Genomic DNA, 19,073 nt, shown 5'->3' on the forward strand with positions numbered 1-19,073 from the left:
AGGTGGTAGGATGCACACTATGGTAGAGAAGAAGAAATAAGGACATAAGAGCAGAAACCAAAGTAGTTCCAATTGGAGAAAAGGTCAAAAAGAACAAATTATGGTGGTTTGGACAAATGTGTAGACAAGCAGAAGGTGAAGAAGATTTGGGACAGAGAGGAAGAAGGCAAGAGGAAATGAGGGTTTCCAACAAAGAGGTGAATGGATTGTGTGAGAGAAGACCTGTGACAGTCGGGCATCAGTGTCAAAGAAAGCAGGAGAGTGGCATTGACTAAAGCGAGAGAGAATGACAGTTGACATGACACCCCTACCCCATGGAGAAAATTTGGGGGAAAGGAGGAGAATGATGATTAGTTTACCAAAGGTAGCGCTCACTCTCATTGCACTAATATTCTGAAATTGTACAGTAGTGTACTTTAGGCAATAGATGTTGGCATTACAGTTGATGATGTTTGGGTCTGCAGAAGTAAAAGCTACTGACTCATTACTGACCCAGATGTTGAAGTCGCAAAGGGCAGTAATGTTCTATTGAATCAACACCAAGTCACTGAGGAAGTCAATGTACTCTTTTTGAAGTCTTGTCATGCAAGTGGTTGATAGTAGACAAGAAGAAACCTGCAGTTCGCCCTCAACCATGTTTGACCAAAATGCTTGTATTCTAGTGGTAGCCCAAGTCAGGTGTTAACTTGAGCTGTGGCATATGCCAGCTCACTTCTGATCTTACCTTGTCTAAGGTACAAAAAAGCAAAACCTGCAGGTGGCATGTCATCAGCCAAGTCAGGTCTGAAGCTGCTGTCATCATCTAATGTGAGATTACAATCTTACAACAAATCTGATAGATTCTGAGTTTACCGAGGACAGACCATGCATTGATGTATGATGTCCAAAACGCACACACATGAAACTCAATCCCATTTACCTGCCATTAAAAGAAATAATAATCAGACTCTTGAGTCTCATCTAGAGGAGAGTTTAACAAAGTTCCTCAGATTATTTCACTGCAGGACAAGGCCTCTTTAGTTAAAAGTAAAATACCACCAACTTCAGGTACAAATAAATCAGGTCCCAGAAAATACAGCAAAAGAAATTTAATGTCCACTGCGTGTCAGGTACAATAGCAGCAAAAGAACGGTGTCCACAAATTCACAATACGTTTGTTAAAACACAACGTTTCATCATCAACTTCATCAGTAATGACCACCAGGGTAGAACCTTCCCTTATATAATACATTTTATGCAATTAACATTTGAATTAACCAATCGTATTGTAAGATACAAAATTTTTAACCCTAAATGTTTTAATTAATAAAATCACCATAAAAACCAATGAATATGTTTAAATATAATGTTGAAAATTAAATACATATATATATATCAATAAATACATGTGTTAAAATAGAGTTTAATATAAATTACTTAAAATGTTTTTGAATTCTTTCACTGACAGTTCAATACACTATTCCTTTTATGTAGTAGTTAGCACCATCTAGTGGTTGATTGCAAAAACACAATAAATTCACAATGAAAGTTACAATAAACAAATAGAGAAAATTTTTAAATGTTAAAAACTACTAATTGTATTACCTGAAAATTTGATTTTAATGAGTTTGAATAAACTTGTCACATGTTGTAAAAGTTATTTAAAATTCCCTAATAAAATGAATATTACCCATATTAAAGTGTATTTTTAGTGAAACTCCTAGAGCTTTGCTGCCCTTAATTTAAGTACTGGTGCAAGAGATACCATATCATTTAATCCCATGTTTCTACCTGAGTCAAGTATAAGCTGCCAGTGTAACTCTCTATATTCAATCAGCGTTTCCCACAGACCACCCCTGGGGTTATGTGGAACTACTTCAAGCACAAAAAATTGATAACCTCCTGTTTGACATTTCATAGAATGTTTGCTCAGTGCATTTTTGTCTTTTTTCATTCTGACATCATAAAGGTGCTCATAAATCCTTTGTTTGAGCTTCCTCTCGCTTTTTCCAATATAAAAGGAAGAACATTTCTTACATGTAGCGATGTAAATAATGCCACTGGTGTCACAATTTGCAAAACTGTCCAGAAATAATGTCTTGTTTCTTGCTTCCAAATACATTGAGCTACCAGTCTGTAAATAGGCACAATAATTGCACCTTCCGCATTTAAATAGTCCTTTCTTTGGTTTACTATTCTTACTTATTCTGTTTGATTTTTGACCATTCTCTAAAATATTCTTTATATTTCTCCCTTTTCGATAAGTATATGTTATTTCCTTATCAAAAATGCCTTCCATGCTTTTAGTTAAAAGCCAACCATGACTGCACATCCTGGAATATCCACAGTAGCCAATGACTGATCACACCAGTGCCTGCACAGAATGCATGGTCATCTGTAAACTTGAAGAAAAGAATTGAGAGATGAGCAAAATGATAATACATCAGAAGTATGTGACTGTCATAAAAGCGCAGCAGTGTGTGCATTTATGATCATGAAAAGAGGTTATAAACATAGAAAAGGTAGGCAGTCCCAAATGACTGATCACACCAGTGCCTGCACAGAATGCATGGTCATCTGTAAACTTGAAGAAAAGAATTGAGAGATGAGCAAAATGATAATACATCAGAAGTATGTGACTGTCATAAAAGCGCAGCAGTGTGTGCATTTATGATCATGAAAAGAGGTTATAAACATAGAAAAGGTAGGCAGTCCCAGTTACTAGTTCAACAGGTTGGAGAATAAAATAAAGCAAGGAAAAGCAACTCTGAAAGTAGGCTGGAGAAAAAAAGAGAGAGAAAGCTATGCAGAAAGTGACACAGTCAGACAAAAATAAGCCTAGTAGTCAACTTAAGAATGGACTTTTACTCTCAGTTAAAAGGATTATCCTCTCACGAGATTGACAAGGCTGAGATATACATGGATAGTATCAATTAGCAAGTGTGAAAACATAAATAAAGAGCAAGCAAGCAATGTGCTAAAGAGTTTAGGCTTGCTTTACAGCGCCGAGTGAAAAATATGCAAGTGAGGTACCACATAATGAACTTCAATAACAAGGCAGAGAATCCATGAGAAAGACCAATCTGCTGAAACACAGGAGAAAAAAGCCTTGTGTTAATAATTCCTGTGCTGTAACAGAGCTAACAAACTGTAGCAGAAGAGAAAATTATCATTGGTAGTATATAAAAATTGCATAAAACTAACAGGTTGTATAATATGGATAAAATCAATAAACTGAAAGAAAATTACCATTTCAGAATTGAAAATGGTGACTATAATACCATGAAATAATAGACAAATATAAAAAAATAAATGTAAAATTAAAACGGAAGCAAATCATGGAAACTGGTAATACTAAAAGCAAAATAAGGAACAGAAGTCCAAGTCCAAGGCTTCAAGTCGGGCATCCTTTTAATGATGGGGAAAAATGTTCTAATGAATAGAGCTGACCCCCCCCCCCCAAAAAAAAAAAAATATTTAAAAAACAGTCCAGTAGTCAACTTGTACAATTTCCCTCAAGATTAGGAGTTCGTAAAAATTAAAATGTAGAAACCGAGATATGAAGAGCAGTAGCTACAGGGTGTTCAACAGACACTCAGAAAATGTCCGTGTGTTAAGAAGCAGAAAACCAAAGCAAAACAGGATGGGGCCAAGCAGAAAATCAAATCTACAATCACTAAACCCATTCCAGAAAAAGAGAATATTGCATTACATTACCTGAAAGTAGTAGTAGTATACACAAGACAGAATGTGCAGTTAGAAACACAGTCCCTGGAAGCCTTTGGGTCAAAATCAAAGTTTAAAACTCTCAATGCAATATTTCAGAAGACCAGTTTGTGTTTCTAGCAAAGCAGCTTCGGAGTGCAAAGAGCAGAACACCAGAGGCAGGGCCATAACATGGCGGTCTACAGGAGCAGCAGCAGTCCAAATAGGCATAGCTGGAAGGAATGCCAGACCCAAGGTAGAGGAGCACAACAGGGAGAAGAACTTCAGACAGGACCAGAAATTAGTTCAATATCATCCAAAGCTAATGAACACCAAGCAGAAGCTATACATCTTGTAGTCAAGTGTATAGTGCTAAAAAAAAACCCTGAAATTAGCAGAAGTCTTAGAAATTCCCTAAGCAGGCAAGACAGAGTCAACAAGGCAGCCAGTTGTCATCTTCCTTCACTATTGCCTTCCAGGGTATGCTTTTACTACATCATGTCCGGTATATAAGCTGGTATATTGCCTTTTGAATTGTAGTGCATCTTAGAATATATGGATCGAACCACAATTGGTAAGGAAGACACTGGAGAAGTACAATACTTAAGAATTTATAAACTCTAGATTCACAAAGCTGTCTTAAATTTTACAGAACTCTCTGATGGCTAGTAGCAAGATTAAGCTCAATGTTGTGTGATATATTGTGTTTGATAGTTTAGTTGGGCATCTTTATCCATGATCACATGGAGTCCTTTCCTGCAAATGTTTTCACTTGCCTCTTCTAATGTTTTCATATCTCTCTATATAATAATATGCTGCTATTCATGTTGCATAAGCTATATCATTATAGCTACATCTTATCCAGAAAACTCTGCTAAGCACAATTCTATTCATGTTTTGACTTTGTAAACTGTTTCTTGAATTAGATGTTGTAGGATATTTTTGCGTCTGTAAATATGTATGTATATTTGTTTTATATCATATCCATGTATCTGTGAATATGTTTTGTTCATTTCTTATGTAATCTTGTTCACCTGAGCTGTGTCTGCAAATGGTCCATTGGGATCAGTTCAGAACCCTGGTAAACAAATGTAAATAAATAAATCCCCAAGACTGACTACATGTATTGGTGGAACCTTTGAGATTCTCTGTTTCCTTGTGTTTTTGTGCTTTATCCAGTATAATAATTATTATTATTATTATGATTTTTGCAGTGTAGGAAGAGACTGTTCTAAAGTTCCATTGCCTGCACAGTAGGTGCTGGTGCAGTGTATCAGGAGATAATGTTTGTCAGCTACTATTATGTAGGCTAAAGAGGCAGAAATAATTAAATATAGATTAGAAATTGTACGAATCATGATGAAACTGCCCGCCATATGCAGAAGTAGGTTAAATGTGCAAAAATAATGAATCCATAATAGTATGTACTAATGTAAGTACTGAATCTGAGAATATGTTGACCAGTCCTTTTCTTTAAGGCTATTACCAGGAGGTTCTGCCTTCCAGGTAGGGCTTACATTTTAAGTGTTTCACAATCAACCGTATATCTCTACTATTTTTAGTTAAGAATTCATGCTGACTGTTGCATTTTCAAGAAACATTTTTTTTCTTTTTAGTTCCTGTAATGGATTTTGTTGCATTTCCTTCTAGAGTACAGAGAATAAATCATTCTGTTGGACATTTGTGAGAAAGCTTGCAAAAAAAGTATACATATTTTGGAGGCGTTTGATTCTGGAAACCTGAGTTGCTTTTTTGTGGGAGTCTGAATGATGTCCGAACATGATCTGGCGGAGGTGGTGCAGATTGCAGTGGAGGACCTAAATCCAGATCATCCAGGTGAGTAGAGGGAACCTTTTTTTTCCCATTTTGTACCACTTTCAGTTTTTTTTTTTTTTTTTTTTTCTGTTTTTAGATAGCTGTGTTATTCCTGCATCTATTGCCATTTTTGGGCAAATTGCAAGAAAATAATTTAAGAAATTCTGTGTTGGTCCACTAATAGAGACTACAAAGACAGTGAAACATAGATGTGATACAATTCTTTTTATTGGACCAACAGATTATGCAATTACTAGAACTTTCAAGTTGGCTTGAGCCCTTCATTGGAGTTATTAAGCTACTGATGTTAGGTGCAATGCTTAATGGTCTACGTGTGCCTAGAAATGGAAGTACAACACTCCTTTCCAACTGGCTAAAAGAAGTACATTTGAAAAATGCTGGTGTGGGGGAAAAGTGCATCTTTGACCACACCTCAGAGATAGAAACTGTGTGAGTCAAAATTAAAACTGAAACTGTAGTAGACCAGGTCATGCAGTGCTATAACAATCAACGTTTGGCATATTACATTAGAGTTAGTGTTCTTTTAGCAGAAAAACTTCTCCAACAATAAATTAGCCAATAAATCATAATACAGTAGAGGTGCAGGGAGATTAGTTAAATTCAGAGAAGGGAAGCAGGAAGTAATAATTTATAATTTGTAAATTGTCTGCCTAAATAAGCAATCTCTGTGAGAAATGTTGTAATACCCCTCCCCCCACCAGTCACTGCCAACTGGCATTCACTATGGTGGTTTTACTTTTTTAATGGCAGATGCTGCTCTGCTGAACTTGCTTTATACTGTGTGGTCAGTGCCTCAATGATAAAGCCTGTTCTTCACTGTCACCAACAGCTGTATTGACAGGGCATGTTCTACCCTGTTACCAGGAGTTGCTTTAATCGAGCCAACCTCCTAGAAAAGGCAGAATAAGTTGACTAGTATTTATTATTAATGGGCATGTGATGTTACGTCTTTAAACACAAGGTTGTGTTATGGATTGAAACATTCTTCATCTTGTAAATTTTTGCTTTTGATAGTTTTACATTGCTGTCTGGGTTGCAGGAGGACAAGGTGTAGAAAGGGACAGCAGAAGTAAATGTCTGTCCAGAAGAATATCTTAAATAAATGCCTGTGCGTTGATCTCCTTCATGAATCCAGAAGATAAAGGAGCTTGTTACAGACTGGTACTTCAGAGGAATCTTTATTGCTGTTGTGACGTCCATGCACTGGCCCAGTAATCAAGGAGCCTCAATCCTCACCACTAGCACTAGTGAGGGCATGCACATTGGGAAGGAAAACAAATACACACACAGTAAAGTACAATTTCCCTTAAGAGCACTCAGAGATCACAGTCAGTTCAGGGCTGGTTCCTGTGGTGTATTCAATGGACTGGGTTGTCTTGCCGTAGCTAGTGTTCTGTGGGCATGATATAAAGGCTGCGAGACAGGAAGTTGTGGCATTGCATTGCATGTATGTTGACCGGTCAATAAAGCTTGGAGTTGGTACTAACTGCACACCATTGTCTCGCGTCTTCTTTTAAGGTAAAAGAATACGACATGGTGTCAGAAGTGCTGTGTGGCTGTGCTTGGGAGTGCTGACCTTTTGTTGACGATTGTACGAGGGGCCAAGTGGTGTGGAAAGCGGACATGTCGGATGACGAGAATGGTCGGCAGCCACGTGCTAGAATCAATATGGCGACCAGTGCTCCCAATGCTACGTTCAGTATCCAGCCGCCAGAGCCCTTTGACTTCCAAACCCCACGAATGGACACGGTGGATACGCCGGTTTGAACGGTTCCGGCAGGCCAGCAACTTATCCTCCAACCCAGAGGGGAACCAGGTGAACACCCTGATATACTGCATGGGCGATGAGGCAGATGACGTTTTGAGAGGCCTCAAGCTGACCGAGGCAGAGCACCAGGAGTATGCTAAAGTGAAGGAGGGTTTTGAAAAGTTCTTTATCGTCAAAAAGAACATTGTGTATGGATTTAATATGAGGAAACAAGAACTGAATGAGACTGTTGATGCTTTTGTTACTGCCTTGCATGCTGAACACTGCAATTACGGACGTTACATGACGAGCTTATAAGGGATAGAATTGTTGTGGGCCTAGCAGATACTAGACTGTCTGAGCGGATGCAGATGGAAAAAGAGTTGGACTTAGAGAGGGCCGTAAATATGGCCAGACAGTCGGAGGAGGTTAAGAAGCAGCAAACGGCCTTGAGGTGTGACAGTCCCGCCTTGCAGTACAACGTGAACGCTGTGCAGTCACCACCGGACACCAGACGGGGCTTGAAAAGTTGGGGCAAGCCTTTGGCGCCAAATTTTCAGCGCCAGCAGCACAAGAGTAAAGACTCCGGCCTCGCTGTGTTACAGGTGTGGGGGCCATTTCACCATAGACTCCTATGCCCGACTGCTGCAAGATGTCGCTGGTGTGGGAAGAAGGGCCACTATCAGCGGGTTTGCCGACAGTTCAAGGCAGTGCAGAGTATTGAGGATGAACAGGGTTCTTCCTTGGCTCTGTCTCTTCCGGGAACCATTCTTGGATTGTGGAGGTGCAAATACAGGGCACACCTATGACTTTCAGATGTCACTGTTATTTCCAAGTCAAACCTGCACAACTTGTCTGTGCTCCAGCGGCCGGAGAAACCCTTGCTGGGTCCTGGAGGGATGCCATTGGTGGTTATAGGATCCGTTGACTCTATCACCATGGCGTCTTTGAAGGCCTCTTACCGGAGTTGTGCAGGAGGATACCACTGCCATTGATGGGGAAAGTGAAAGAGGAGCTAAAGAGGATGGAGAATGGAAGAGCCTACCGATTGGTGTGCAGGCATGGTGGTAGTCCCAAAGAAAGACAGTAACAGGCTGAGACTGTGTGTAGACTACACTAAGTTAAATGAATACGATGCAGGGAAAGTTGAGCAGAGTCTTGGGATGCTTGCTGGGCTGGATGCCAATATGGGATTTTGGCAAATTCCTTTGTCGGAGGAGTCGGCTTACCACATTCATAACCCTTTTTGGCTTTTCGCTTTAACCGCCTTCCCTTTGGCATTAATTCTGCACCGGAACACTTTCAACGCATGATGGCAGAGGTCATTGAAGGACTAGAGGGTGTGATTTGTCACATAGACGATGTGTTCGTCTGGGGGTTGCCAGGGAGGAGCACGATGCCCGACTTCATGCAGTACTTAAGAGGCTGGAAGAAGCTGGTATTACGTTGAATATAGAGAAATGTGACCTGTCGAGAGGCACAGTGACCTTCTTGGGCCATGTCATTACGAGTTCGGGTATAAGCCCCATCACAGAGATGACAGCACCTGCTACAGTAGGAGAACTCAGAAGTTTCCTGGGCATGGTGAATCAGGTGGGAAGTTCATCCCTCATTTGGCTGAGAGGGATAGAGCTTTGAGAGACTTATTATCAAAAAAGAACAGCTGGTACTGGGGTGGGGATCAGGAGAAGGCATTTAATGATTTAAAAGAGGCAATCACCTCACCTCCAGTTCTGGCTGTATGACCAAGAGGAATACGAAGGTTTCCGCAGATGCATCATCCTTTGGGTTGGGGAGTGTGTTGCAGCAACAATGGGAGGATGGCTGGAGACCCGTGGCATACGCGAGGTCACCTCTCGCCCACAGAACAACGATATGCCCAGGTTGAAAAGAGGCTTTGGCATCTACCTGGGCATGTGAACGCCCGAGATTACCTATTGGGCAAACCATTTTGTCTAGAGACTGACCATAAACCCTTGGTCTCCTGCTGGGTGGCCAGGCGTTGGATCTTCAGGATGAGGCTGATGCAGTTCAATATGCTCCAGGGAAATCACTGTGGGTGGCAGATGCCCTGTCACGTTCTCCACTTAAAACCAGGCTAACCCCGGAGGAAACAGAGTTAATGGAGGATACGGATATATATGTGCATAGTATTGTGGAAAACATGCAGGTGAAGCCATCCTTCCTCCAAACCCTACGGGAGCAGCTGAAAGCGGACAGTGTGTGTGGTTATGGACTTGTGCAGCCAGGGTGGCGCCCGTGATGCAACCAGGAACCTTTACTGAAGAACTACTGGCCAGATCGTTTTACTCTGACAGTGAAAGATGGGTTGCTTTTGAAAGATTTTGTTATCCCTCTGCCATGCGTAATGAGGTGTTGTCGGTTGCATGAGGGACATCAAGGCATTGTGAAGTGCAAAGCCAGAGCCTGTCAGACCGTTTGGTGGCCTGGGCTTAGCCAACAGATAAATGACATGGTCTTAAGATGCAGGACGTGCATCTCAGAGAGAAGGAATCCTCCTGAGCCCCTCCTTCCAACGGCATACCCTGACCGTCCATGGCAAAGAGTGGCGCGGATTTGTTTGAATTGAAAGGACATACTTACCTTCTTGTTGTAGACTACTTCTCCAGGTTTCGAGATTGCATTGTTGAACCATACCACATCCAACGAGGTCATCATCCACCTAAAATCTTTTTCGCCGCCATGGTATCCCAGAGGTACTTGTGTCTGATAATGGACCTCAGTTTTCAGGGCAGTCTACCATGTTACAAGCAGCCCCAGGTTCCCGCAGAGTAACGGGAGGCGGCGGCGGTGCAGACGGTGAAGAATCTGCTAAAGAAAAGTACAGATCCGTACATGGCTCTCTTTGGCGCCCGGACAACGCCGCTGCAGAATGGTTATAGCCCTGCGGAACTTCTTATGGGACGACGGTTGCGGACTTCCCTCGATTTATCCTCCACAGTTGGACCCTGCTCTGCCTGATTGGAGAAGGCTCAGGGGAAAGAGGGGAGAAGAGGGTGTATAATGGCAAATCTACAACAGACGCCATCGGGCCAGGCCGTTGGGGAATGTGTTGCCTGGTGATCAGGTGTGGGTGACAGATCTGAAGACCCCAGGTATGGTAGATCAAAACCATTGCTCGCCGAGGTCTTTCAAGGTTGACGCGCCGCGGAGGACAAGCGTAAAAAACCGCGGCATTTGATTCCCTTACCTGAGCCTGACTGTGAACCAAACCCTGGGTGTCGGGAAAATGTGCCAAGTAAGGTCGAAGAGGCCTTGCCATCTTGCAATGGCCTTCGAACCCGGACTCGGGTGATGTGGTGAGGACCAGATCTGGAAGAGTTATTAATAAGCCGGACCGCTTGGATCTGTGAAGTTCCAGGCAGAAATAACAATGTCTTGGGGTTTATAGTAATCTGAATGTGGCTAAGTGAGCATTTGGTGTCAATGTACCAAGTCGTAGTAAAGTGGGAGTAATTGAATAGATCTGGGTTTGGTGCTAAGTGAAAAGGGGCCTTATGGAAAGGGAGATGTGGTGTATTCAATGGACTGGGTTGTCTTGCCGTAGCTAGTGTTCTGTGGGGGGGCGTGCATGATATAAAGGCTGCGAGACAGGAAGTTGTGGCATTGCATTGCATGTATGTTGACCGGTCAATAAAGCTTGGAGTTGGTACTAACTGCACACCATTGTCACAGTTCCTCCCTTTCTCTCCAGATCCCCAGTAAGATTCCCCACTGGCACAGCTATAGGGTACAGGTCTCAGCCTAGTGGTCAAGTTAAAACCTCCAGCACCCTCTCTGTATAACCAGTGCTTTGTGTCCCTGCCCAAGTAGCAGACACACACTTACTTTGAAATATGAGTTGTATACAAACACACAGACACTCCTGGGGAAGGCTGGTAGAGGTTCTGCAGCTGTGCTCCCTTCTCCGCCCAGGCTATAAGGTAGAAATCACTGCCACCAACCACTAATATAAGCTACTAATAAGGCTCTTACCAAAGGGTGTCCAATTTTACTGTGCAATATTATTATTATCCAATTAGTAAGTATGACGAACAGCAAGGCATACTGGAGTGGCTTGGGCAGTTTCACTACATACATGCACTGTACTCTAGAGTTTAAATTATCTGTACACAAAACATCCACAGTTGAAAGGTTTAAAAATAATAAATTAAAAAAGCACAAGACAAATCTTTTCAGTTCAACGCAGTGCTAGTCAGGAGACATAGGAAAATGCTTAAAATAATACTGTAGAATAGTCTGACATAAATATAGAAAACAGCTAGATTAAACTTACTAGTTTCTATCTATTTCTAAGAGAAATCACTGTTCTAAATAAACATCTTACTTACAAAGTACTGGTGAGTTGATGTGTTCAGGTTCAGACCAAATCCAAAATGCTGTAATTCTCTCTTTGTGAGAAAGTCTTAAATTTATAATACATCACTGCTGACTCATTTTAGATTACATCATTCTTGACACCTTTCTGTTTAATTTCCCAGGCTAAGAGAATCTCAGAGTTTAACGGTTCTTTGATCTTGCACCCACAGGAAGCCACAGCAATAAAAGACATTATACATGTAAAATCTAGCAATTAATTCTGGTCTCAAAACAATAGAAATAATTTGCTGGTCCAGACATTATGTCTCCGAGTTTGAGATCAGTCATACGATGCTTGACTTATCAGCTTTCTTCCAGCAAAGTGCACTGTGGTTACATTTATGAAGCTCAGTACAACATATAGTTTAATCATAACACATAGTTCTCTTTTACATTTGTAAAACCAGCCTGTGGATTATATTAATATTTACAAACCACATAGAATTATTTGCAAGATTCTATCTGGCTGGGCTGGCAGCCTTTCAGTTTTTCACATTTCTCCCCTCTCTGAGAACTCAGGCTAGTTTTTCAAGTGACCATTGAGAAACATTGCTTGAGAGGGTTAGGTCTATCTGAGTATACCTTTACCCCATTCCTGTCTTGAATGCATCTGCATTGGCATTGCTAATCTCGCTGTGGTGCTGCACCGATGTATCATATGCTTGCAACCCTAGGCTTCATTTTAGCAACTTAGCAATTTGCTGGCTGGCTCGGTGTAACCATGTTAGGGGATTGTGATCTGTAACTACACTGAATTTCCTTCCATACAGATAAGGCTTAAGTTTCTTCAGTGCCCACTCTATGGCTAGATTTTCCTTTTCTACAGCTGCATAACATTCCTCCCTGGGTTGGAGCCTACAGCTGAGATAAACCACTGGGTACTGTTCTCCCTATGAAGAAATCTGGGTAAGTACAGCCCCCACCCCATGGTTCGAAGCATTCACCTGCACAACACATTCTTTGCTGTAATCTGGACTGGCTAACACAGGGGGGCCCTCCCAAAGCTTCTTTAAGCTTCTGGAATGTATGTTCACATGCTGTGGTCCACACTACCTTATCTGGCCTGTTTTTCCTTGTCAGGTCTGTGAGGGGAACAGCTATAGTACTATAACTGGGGACGAACTTTCTGTAGTACCCTGCTGTCCCTAAGAATGCCCTCACCTGCTTTTTGGTAACAGGTGCAGGCCATGACTCAATGGCTTCCACTTTCCCAGGTTCTGGCCTGGTCTTTTCGCAGGTTCTGGCCTGATCTTACCACTGTATGTCCCACGTAGGAGACCTCTGCCATACCCACCTGTCATTTGCTCAGCTTAATGGTCATCCCTGTAGTCTGCCCAGCACCTCCCTGACAATGCTGAAAGTGCTCTTGCCAAGAATGGCTGTAGATGGCAATATCATCTAGGTAAGCAAGGGCAAACTCTCCTGCTAGGATATGATCTACCAGCCTCTGGAAAGTCGCTGGAGCATTTTTCATCCCAAAGGGCATCTTTGTGAACTTATACAAGCCAAAAGGAGTCACAATGGCTGACCTCTCTCTAGCACTGGGAGTCAGGGGCACCTGCCAGTAACCCTTGGTAAGATCAATGGTGGTCTTAGACCCACCCAACTGCTCTAGCGCCTCCTCTGTCCTAGGCATTTGGTAAGCATCTGACTCTGTGTGACTATCACACAGAACCTGGTGCTGCCATCCTTCTTTGGCACCAGCACCACTGGGGTGGCCCAGGGACTGTTGGACTTTTGAATTACCCCTAGTTCCAACATTTCCTGTATCTACTCCCTCAGAGTCTGTTTGACTCTCTCAGGCACCCTATAAGGGGCCTTCCCTAATAGGCCTTTTGAGTCCTGTATCCACCTGGTGATGTACCAGGTGGGTGCACCCTGGTTTCCCTGTGAACATGTCCCCAAACTCCTGTAACACTGCTCAGATTTCTCGAACCTGGGTAGGAGATAGCTGCTGGGATATTGCTACACCTTCCACTGAGGTGTCAATCCTAGCCCCACTGAGGAGATCAGTGACCAGATCTCCCTCAGACTCCTCCTGCAATCCACTGCAAATACTCAGCACAAGGCCCTCCCTATCATGGTAAGGTTTCATCATATTAACATGGTACAATTTGTGCCCCTGCCTCCTGCCTAGCAGTTCTACCAGGTAGTTAACATCACTTACCACCTTGTAGGGTCCCTCCCAGGCTGCTTGCAGCTTGTTGTGTCTGACAGGAATGAGAACCATTACCTGCTGCCCTACAACATACTCTCTAGCTCGAGCATTCCTGCCAAACCAGACCCTTTTCTGCTGTTGGGCTTCTGCCAGGTTCTCCTGGGCCAAGCCCATGAGTTCCTTGAGCCTTGTCCTGAGGTTTAGGACATGTGCCACAACAGACTCCTTGTGAGATTCACACTCACCTTCCCACTCATCTCGAATTAAATCTAGAGGTCCCCTCACCCTATGCCCATACAACAATTTAAAGGGTGAAAAACCTGTGGATTCCTGGGGAACCTCTCTGTAAGCAAACAGATGGGGCAAATATTTGTCCCACTCCCTCTTAAACTGGTCTGCAAATGCCCGTAGCATGGACTTGATTGTAGAGTTTAATCTCTTAAGAAGACCATTAGTCTGTGGATGGTAGGGGATTGTCTTCAGGTGCTTCACCCCACAGTACTCCCACAGACAAGCCAGCAGGTCTGACATTAAATTGGCACCTCTGTCAGTCAGTATTTCTTTTGGGAAACCTACCCTGCTGAAAATCTCTAACGCAACATTTGCCACCTTTTCTGCCTTAATGGAGGACAAAGCCACTGCCTCAGGGTATTTTGTAGCATAATCGACTACCACTAGGATATACTTTTCCCTGTGGAACTTGGGGTACTCAGAGGCCCCTCAGTATTCATAGATACCCTCTGAAATGGATCCTCAATCACAGGCAAGGCATCAAAGGAGCTTTCACCTTGTCTCCTGCCTTGCCTACCCTTTGGCACTGCTCACAGGTCCTGCAGTACCCTGTTACATCTCTGGAAATTCCAGGCCAATAGAAGTCCTGCATAATACGTCTCTTTGTACATTTTATGCCTATATGACGTGCAAAGGGAATATCATGGGCTATGGCTAGAAGCGCCAGATGGTAGGCTTATAGGCACTACCAACTGCTGTATCCTCTCACCTTTTAGTCCTCCTTCAGGGGTCCACTCTCTATACACTAAGACAGATTTACCCCATCCTTTGAGAATCAAATGCTTCACTATCTACCTGCCTCAGGCCTTGTAATGTAGGGTCTGAGAGCTGAGCCTGTCTCAACTCTGTCTTTGTAACCCTTCCCAGCTCCCCTTCCACAGGAAGTCTGGTATCCTCTGACAGCAGTGCCTCACTATCAGCCTGGGTACTACTGCTCACCTCTACCTTTGCGGTCACTCTGTCCAAGGGAACATCAGTATCCACAAGCAGCTGTGGCTCGCCTTCAGTCTCACTCCTACAGGGAAGCTCCCTCCCTGAAGTAACCACCTCACCAGTCCTGGCTGCAACTGTGCGGTCTGTCTGGGTCTCCCCCAGGCTACCAGACCCACGTGCTTGTCTCCAAGCCTGACTGCATGTAACTGCACAAACACATGGTACTGCCTTATCAAAATCATTCCCTATCAGGACATTTGCAGGGATATCCTCAAGCACACCTACTTGCTGGCTTCCTTTTCCACTCTCCCAGTCAAGGTGAACCCTAGCCCAAGGTGTTTGGAATGGGGTCCCTCCTAAAGCTCTGCCTGGAGTAGACTGCCTAGGCAGGTAGTGCTTCTCTGTAACCATTGCAGGCTTCACAATGATTATGCCAGGGGCTGGCTCTCTTAGCAGTGGTCTCTTAGCCATTCAGTATGATAGGATATAACCTCTTGTGGTAGTTTGGTACCCTTGTTGTCTCAAGACTACCTACTGTTGGCATTTTGTCCTTCCCACTTACTGGCTGTCTCACCTTTTGTTCCACACCTTGTCTCTGTGGACATCTGGCCCCACTGGTTGCTTTCAGAACATTTAACCCTAGGTCCTGGATGTGTACATGGACTAGTGGCTTCCCCTGCTACTGGCAGATTCTGTTGGGGCAGTCTGGGATGCCCACCATGGGTTCCTTTAGACCCATGAGCAGCACTGGGTGTCCCTTTCCTGTGCAGTGATGCCTTGCTTGCTAGCTGTAGGTCTCCCTTCTTCCCCACTCATCTGAAGTAGCATATTGTCTATCAGCTAACCAGATCCTCATGTCCTCAGGCAAAGTGCTAAGGGCCTGTTCCCTCACCAGGTCTGCCAGCCCTTCAAAAGTGATGACTTGACATCCACTCACCCACCTATGAAAATAAGTGCTCAGTTCAGCAACATATTCACACACACTTTCATCTGCCTTGTGTCTATTCTCACAAAACTTTTTCTTATAAGTTTCAAGTATTATCTTAAAAATTTCTAACAAACAATTCTTAACAGTGGTATAATTTAAGAAATCATTGTCTGACAGTTTGGAAAGTACATTTACAGCTTTACATTGGAGTAAAGGGGTCAGGAACCGTACCCAGAGCCTTTGGTCAACATTGTACTGTTTACATACCCTCTCAAACGTATGAATGAAACTATCAAAATTATCCCCCTCTGTAAACTGTAGAAGATATTTACTGACCTTTTTTGCTTCCGGGGTCCAGTTACACCCTTACCCATTACCTCCATGACTCTGGCGAAGAGTCAGCATCTCCTTTTTGTGCTGCCTTTGCCTGTCCTTCTCCTCACCTTCCAGGCATAGCAGTTTCTCATTCTCCTCAGCCTGTAGACGTCTCAGTCTCTCTGCTGTTTGCTGAAGTCTCTTTAGCTCCAGGTGGAATTTTAAGTCCCCTGCAGAAAGGGTGAGCTGTCAATTCTCTAAAGGTTGTACATCTCCACAGCCAGTCTGATCGTCCTTCTGATTGCTGTTTTCTGATGCAGTCAGGTTTCCATGCACCAGTACCTTAGCCTGGTGCGTCTCAGCAAACTTGCTCCTTTTCAGCTTGCCATACTCTTCTGCTGACATGCTTGCCTGCTCTCCCTGACTGACTAAGCTAATAGAAATAAAACAATTGTGATCTGAACTCTGAATATTCACTGCATGACTGATTTAGAGTTCAAAAACACCTTCAAGTGATCACTGTACACAAGCTACAGGAATTCACTATCCACACCACTACAAGCCAATTAGTATGTGCCAAAAAATAATATGGTGGTGTGGATATCTCACCACTGCCAACCAATTAATATGTGATGCCCGTGCACTGGCCCAGTAATCAAGAAACCTCAATCCTCACCACTAGCACCAGTGAGGGGAATGCACATTGAGAAGGATAACAACTACACACAGTAAAGTACAGTTTCCCTTAAGAGCACACAGAGATCACAATCAGTCTGGGGCAGGTTTCTTACTTTCTGTCCATCTCTGCAGTAAGATTCCCCAATGGCACAGCTATAAGGTACAGGTCTCAGCCTAGTGGTCAAGCTAAAACCTCCAGCACCCTCTCTCAAGAAAATGGCGTCGGCTGCATCTTATATACCCCTGGCGCACTGACATCAGGGAAGAGGCGACAGCAACCGACGTCGGACCAGGGCTTTGGAATTCAGGCCGACTGCGGGTAGCCTGCCAGCAGGATAACCCAAGTGTAATTACTGCAACAGTGAATACACTCTCTGCATTTATGGTAGGTACACAACTGTACTTTCTTTGATCTTGCACCTGGTGAGGAAGCCACAGCAATAAAAGACGTTGTACATGTAAAATCTAGCAATTAACTCTGTTCTCAAAACAATAGAAAGAATTTGCTGGTCCAGACATTGTCTCCGAGTTTGAGATCAAACAGTCATACAGTGCTTGACTTATCTTTCTTCCAGCAAAGTGCACTGTGGTTACATTTTTGAAGCTCGGTACAACATAATTATAACATATAGTTCTCGTTTACATTTGTAAAACCAGCCTGTGGATTATATTAATATTTACAAATCACATAGAATTATTTACAAGATTCTGGCTGGGCTGGCAGCCTTTCAGTTTTTTACAGCTGTGTACATCAGATGCGTAATAAACAGCCAGTGTCAGTGTATTCACTGTGCTGAAGATGGTAGTTGAATGGTAATCTGAGTGGGGCTAGGATCTGGCAGCATAGTGGTCTGTGATGCGAGTTGGGTACTGACACCAACAAATGTTTACATGTGGCTTCTGTGTTGAGCTTCATCTTATAAATAAGAATAGTGGTACTGTGGACATGTTTAGTTCTCCAGAAAGTATAAGGAAATGTAAGACTTGGTGATTTAGAGTTTATCGTTCTCCATAGTAAAATTCTGGATTTATATAGCAACATACATTGAGGCAGCTAAAGAAAAGATCCATTTGATCTGAAATGGTTTACGTAATATTGGTTAGAAATGTGGCCTGTTTAATGGTACAGAAAAAGGAAGTGTTTACAAATGGAGCAGGCATTAAAATGGAAGGAGATGCTGATCAGACAGGAGCAAATTAAGACACATTTAAGGGAGTACAGTTCGTTTTTAAAGAAGTACAGAAAAAAGAAAAAATGGTTAGTAGGAAGTTCATTGTATTGAATAACTGCCTTTTGTCAGTATTGATTTTGGAGAGCACCGTCTTTTCAAAGAAGTGCATAAGGCAGTGCAAAATTAAGACTTCAGAAAGCAAGAACTGAGTTGGTGCAAACAGATATGACTCATCCAAGAGCAGCCTGCATCATTAGCTATGCTCATGAGAAAGTTATGTACTTTTTTTAAGTAAGAGGTATTTTATGGGGATCCATTTTAAATCTGGAAATACTGAAAGATCACCTTTCAGTATCTCAAGACCCAAAATTTTGGAAGTGCAGTTAATCGAAACTGCACTTTACAGAATTTTATATTATTGAATCTGCTATTGGGTTGGTATGCTGTGGATTATGATTGCGGTGCATTCTGGTCTGTGAGTTAGATATGGCAGACGACATGTGACACTGTATGGAGATTCAGGTGAGTTGAAGTGTTTAAGGGTTTTGGGTAACGTTTTTTTAATATGTTACTGTTGAAGGTGGTGTGCTTTTTGAATGTGCAGTGTGTGTTTTTTCACGTATATGTGTGATGGTGTGTAAAGTAAATGTAGGCTGCGTAAGGGTTTTTTTTTTTTTTGTGTATTTCGCGGTAGGGCGAACTCGGAGTTGGTGTATATAAGTAGTGGAGGTGTGGGGGGTGGGGTGCAGGGGGGCTTGCCCCCTGTTTATGTTTTGTAGGTTTGTGTGTTTACTGTTTTAGTTAAGGTTTAGAGGGGAGGTGGTGTTTGTGCTTTTGTGGTGGAGTTTATATTAAAAAACTGTCGCATGATGAAAATTTAGTATTATGAATTTTCGATACAGTGACATTCAGTTTTTTAATATTTTGGTATAGTGGGTGTTCGGTATTTAA

General features: G+C 42.7%; 1 protein-coding gene across 3 annotated transcripts in view; it reads left to right on the forward strand.

Annotated features, from left to right (window-relative positions):
* The window catches only part of LOC122809794 (BTG3 associated nuclear protein), a 1,260,844-nt gene that overhangs the window by 69,935 nt on the left and 1,171,836 nt on the right, over nucleotides 1–19,073 (forward strand). For all 3 annotated transcript variants that reach the window (XM_044081537.1, XM_044081535.1, XM_044081536.1), the window contains exon 2: nucleotides 5,335–5,520. In XM_044081537.1, the coding sequence (XP_043937472.1) occupies nucleotides 5,451–5,520 (70 nt within the window). In that variant the 5' untranslated portion in view covers nucleotides 5,335–5,450. The remainder of the gene's footprint in view (nucleotides 1–5,334; nucleotides 5,521–19,073) is intronic.

The sequence above is a fragment of the Protopterus annectens genome, chromosome 8.part0 (assembly GCF_019279795.1).
Source record: "Protopterus annectens isolate FY-2018-M chromosome 8.part0, PAN1.0, whole genome shotgun sequence".
NCBI lineage: Eukaryota > Metazoa > Chordata > Ceratodontiformes > Protopteridae > Protopterus > Protopterus annectens.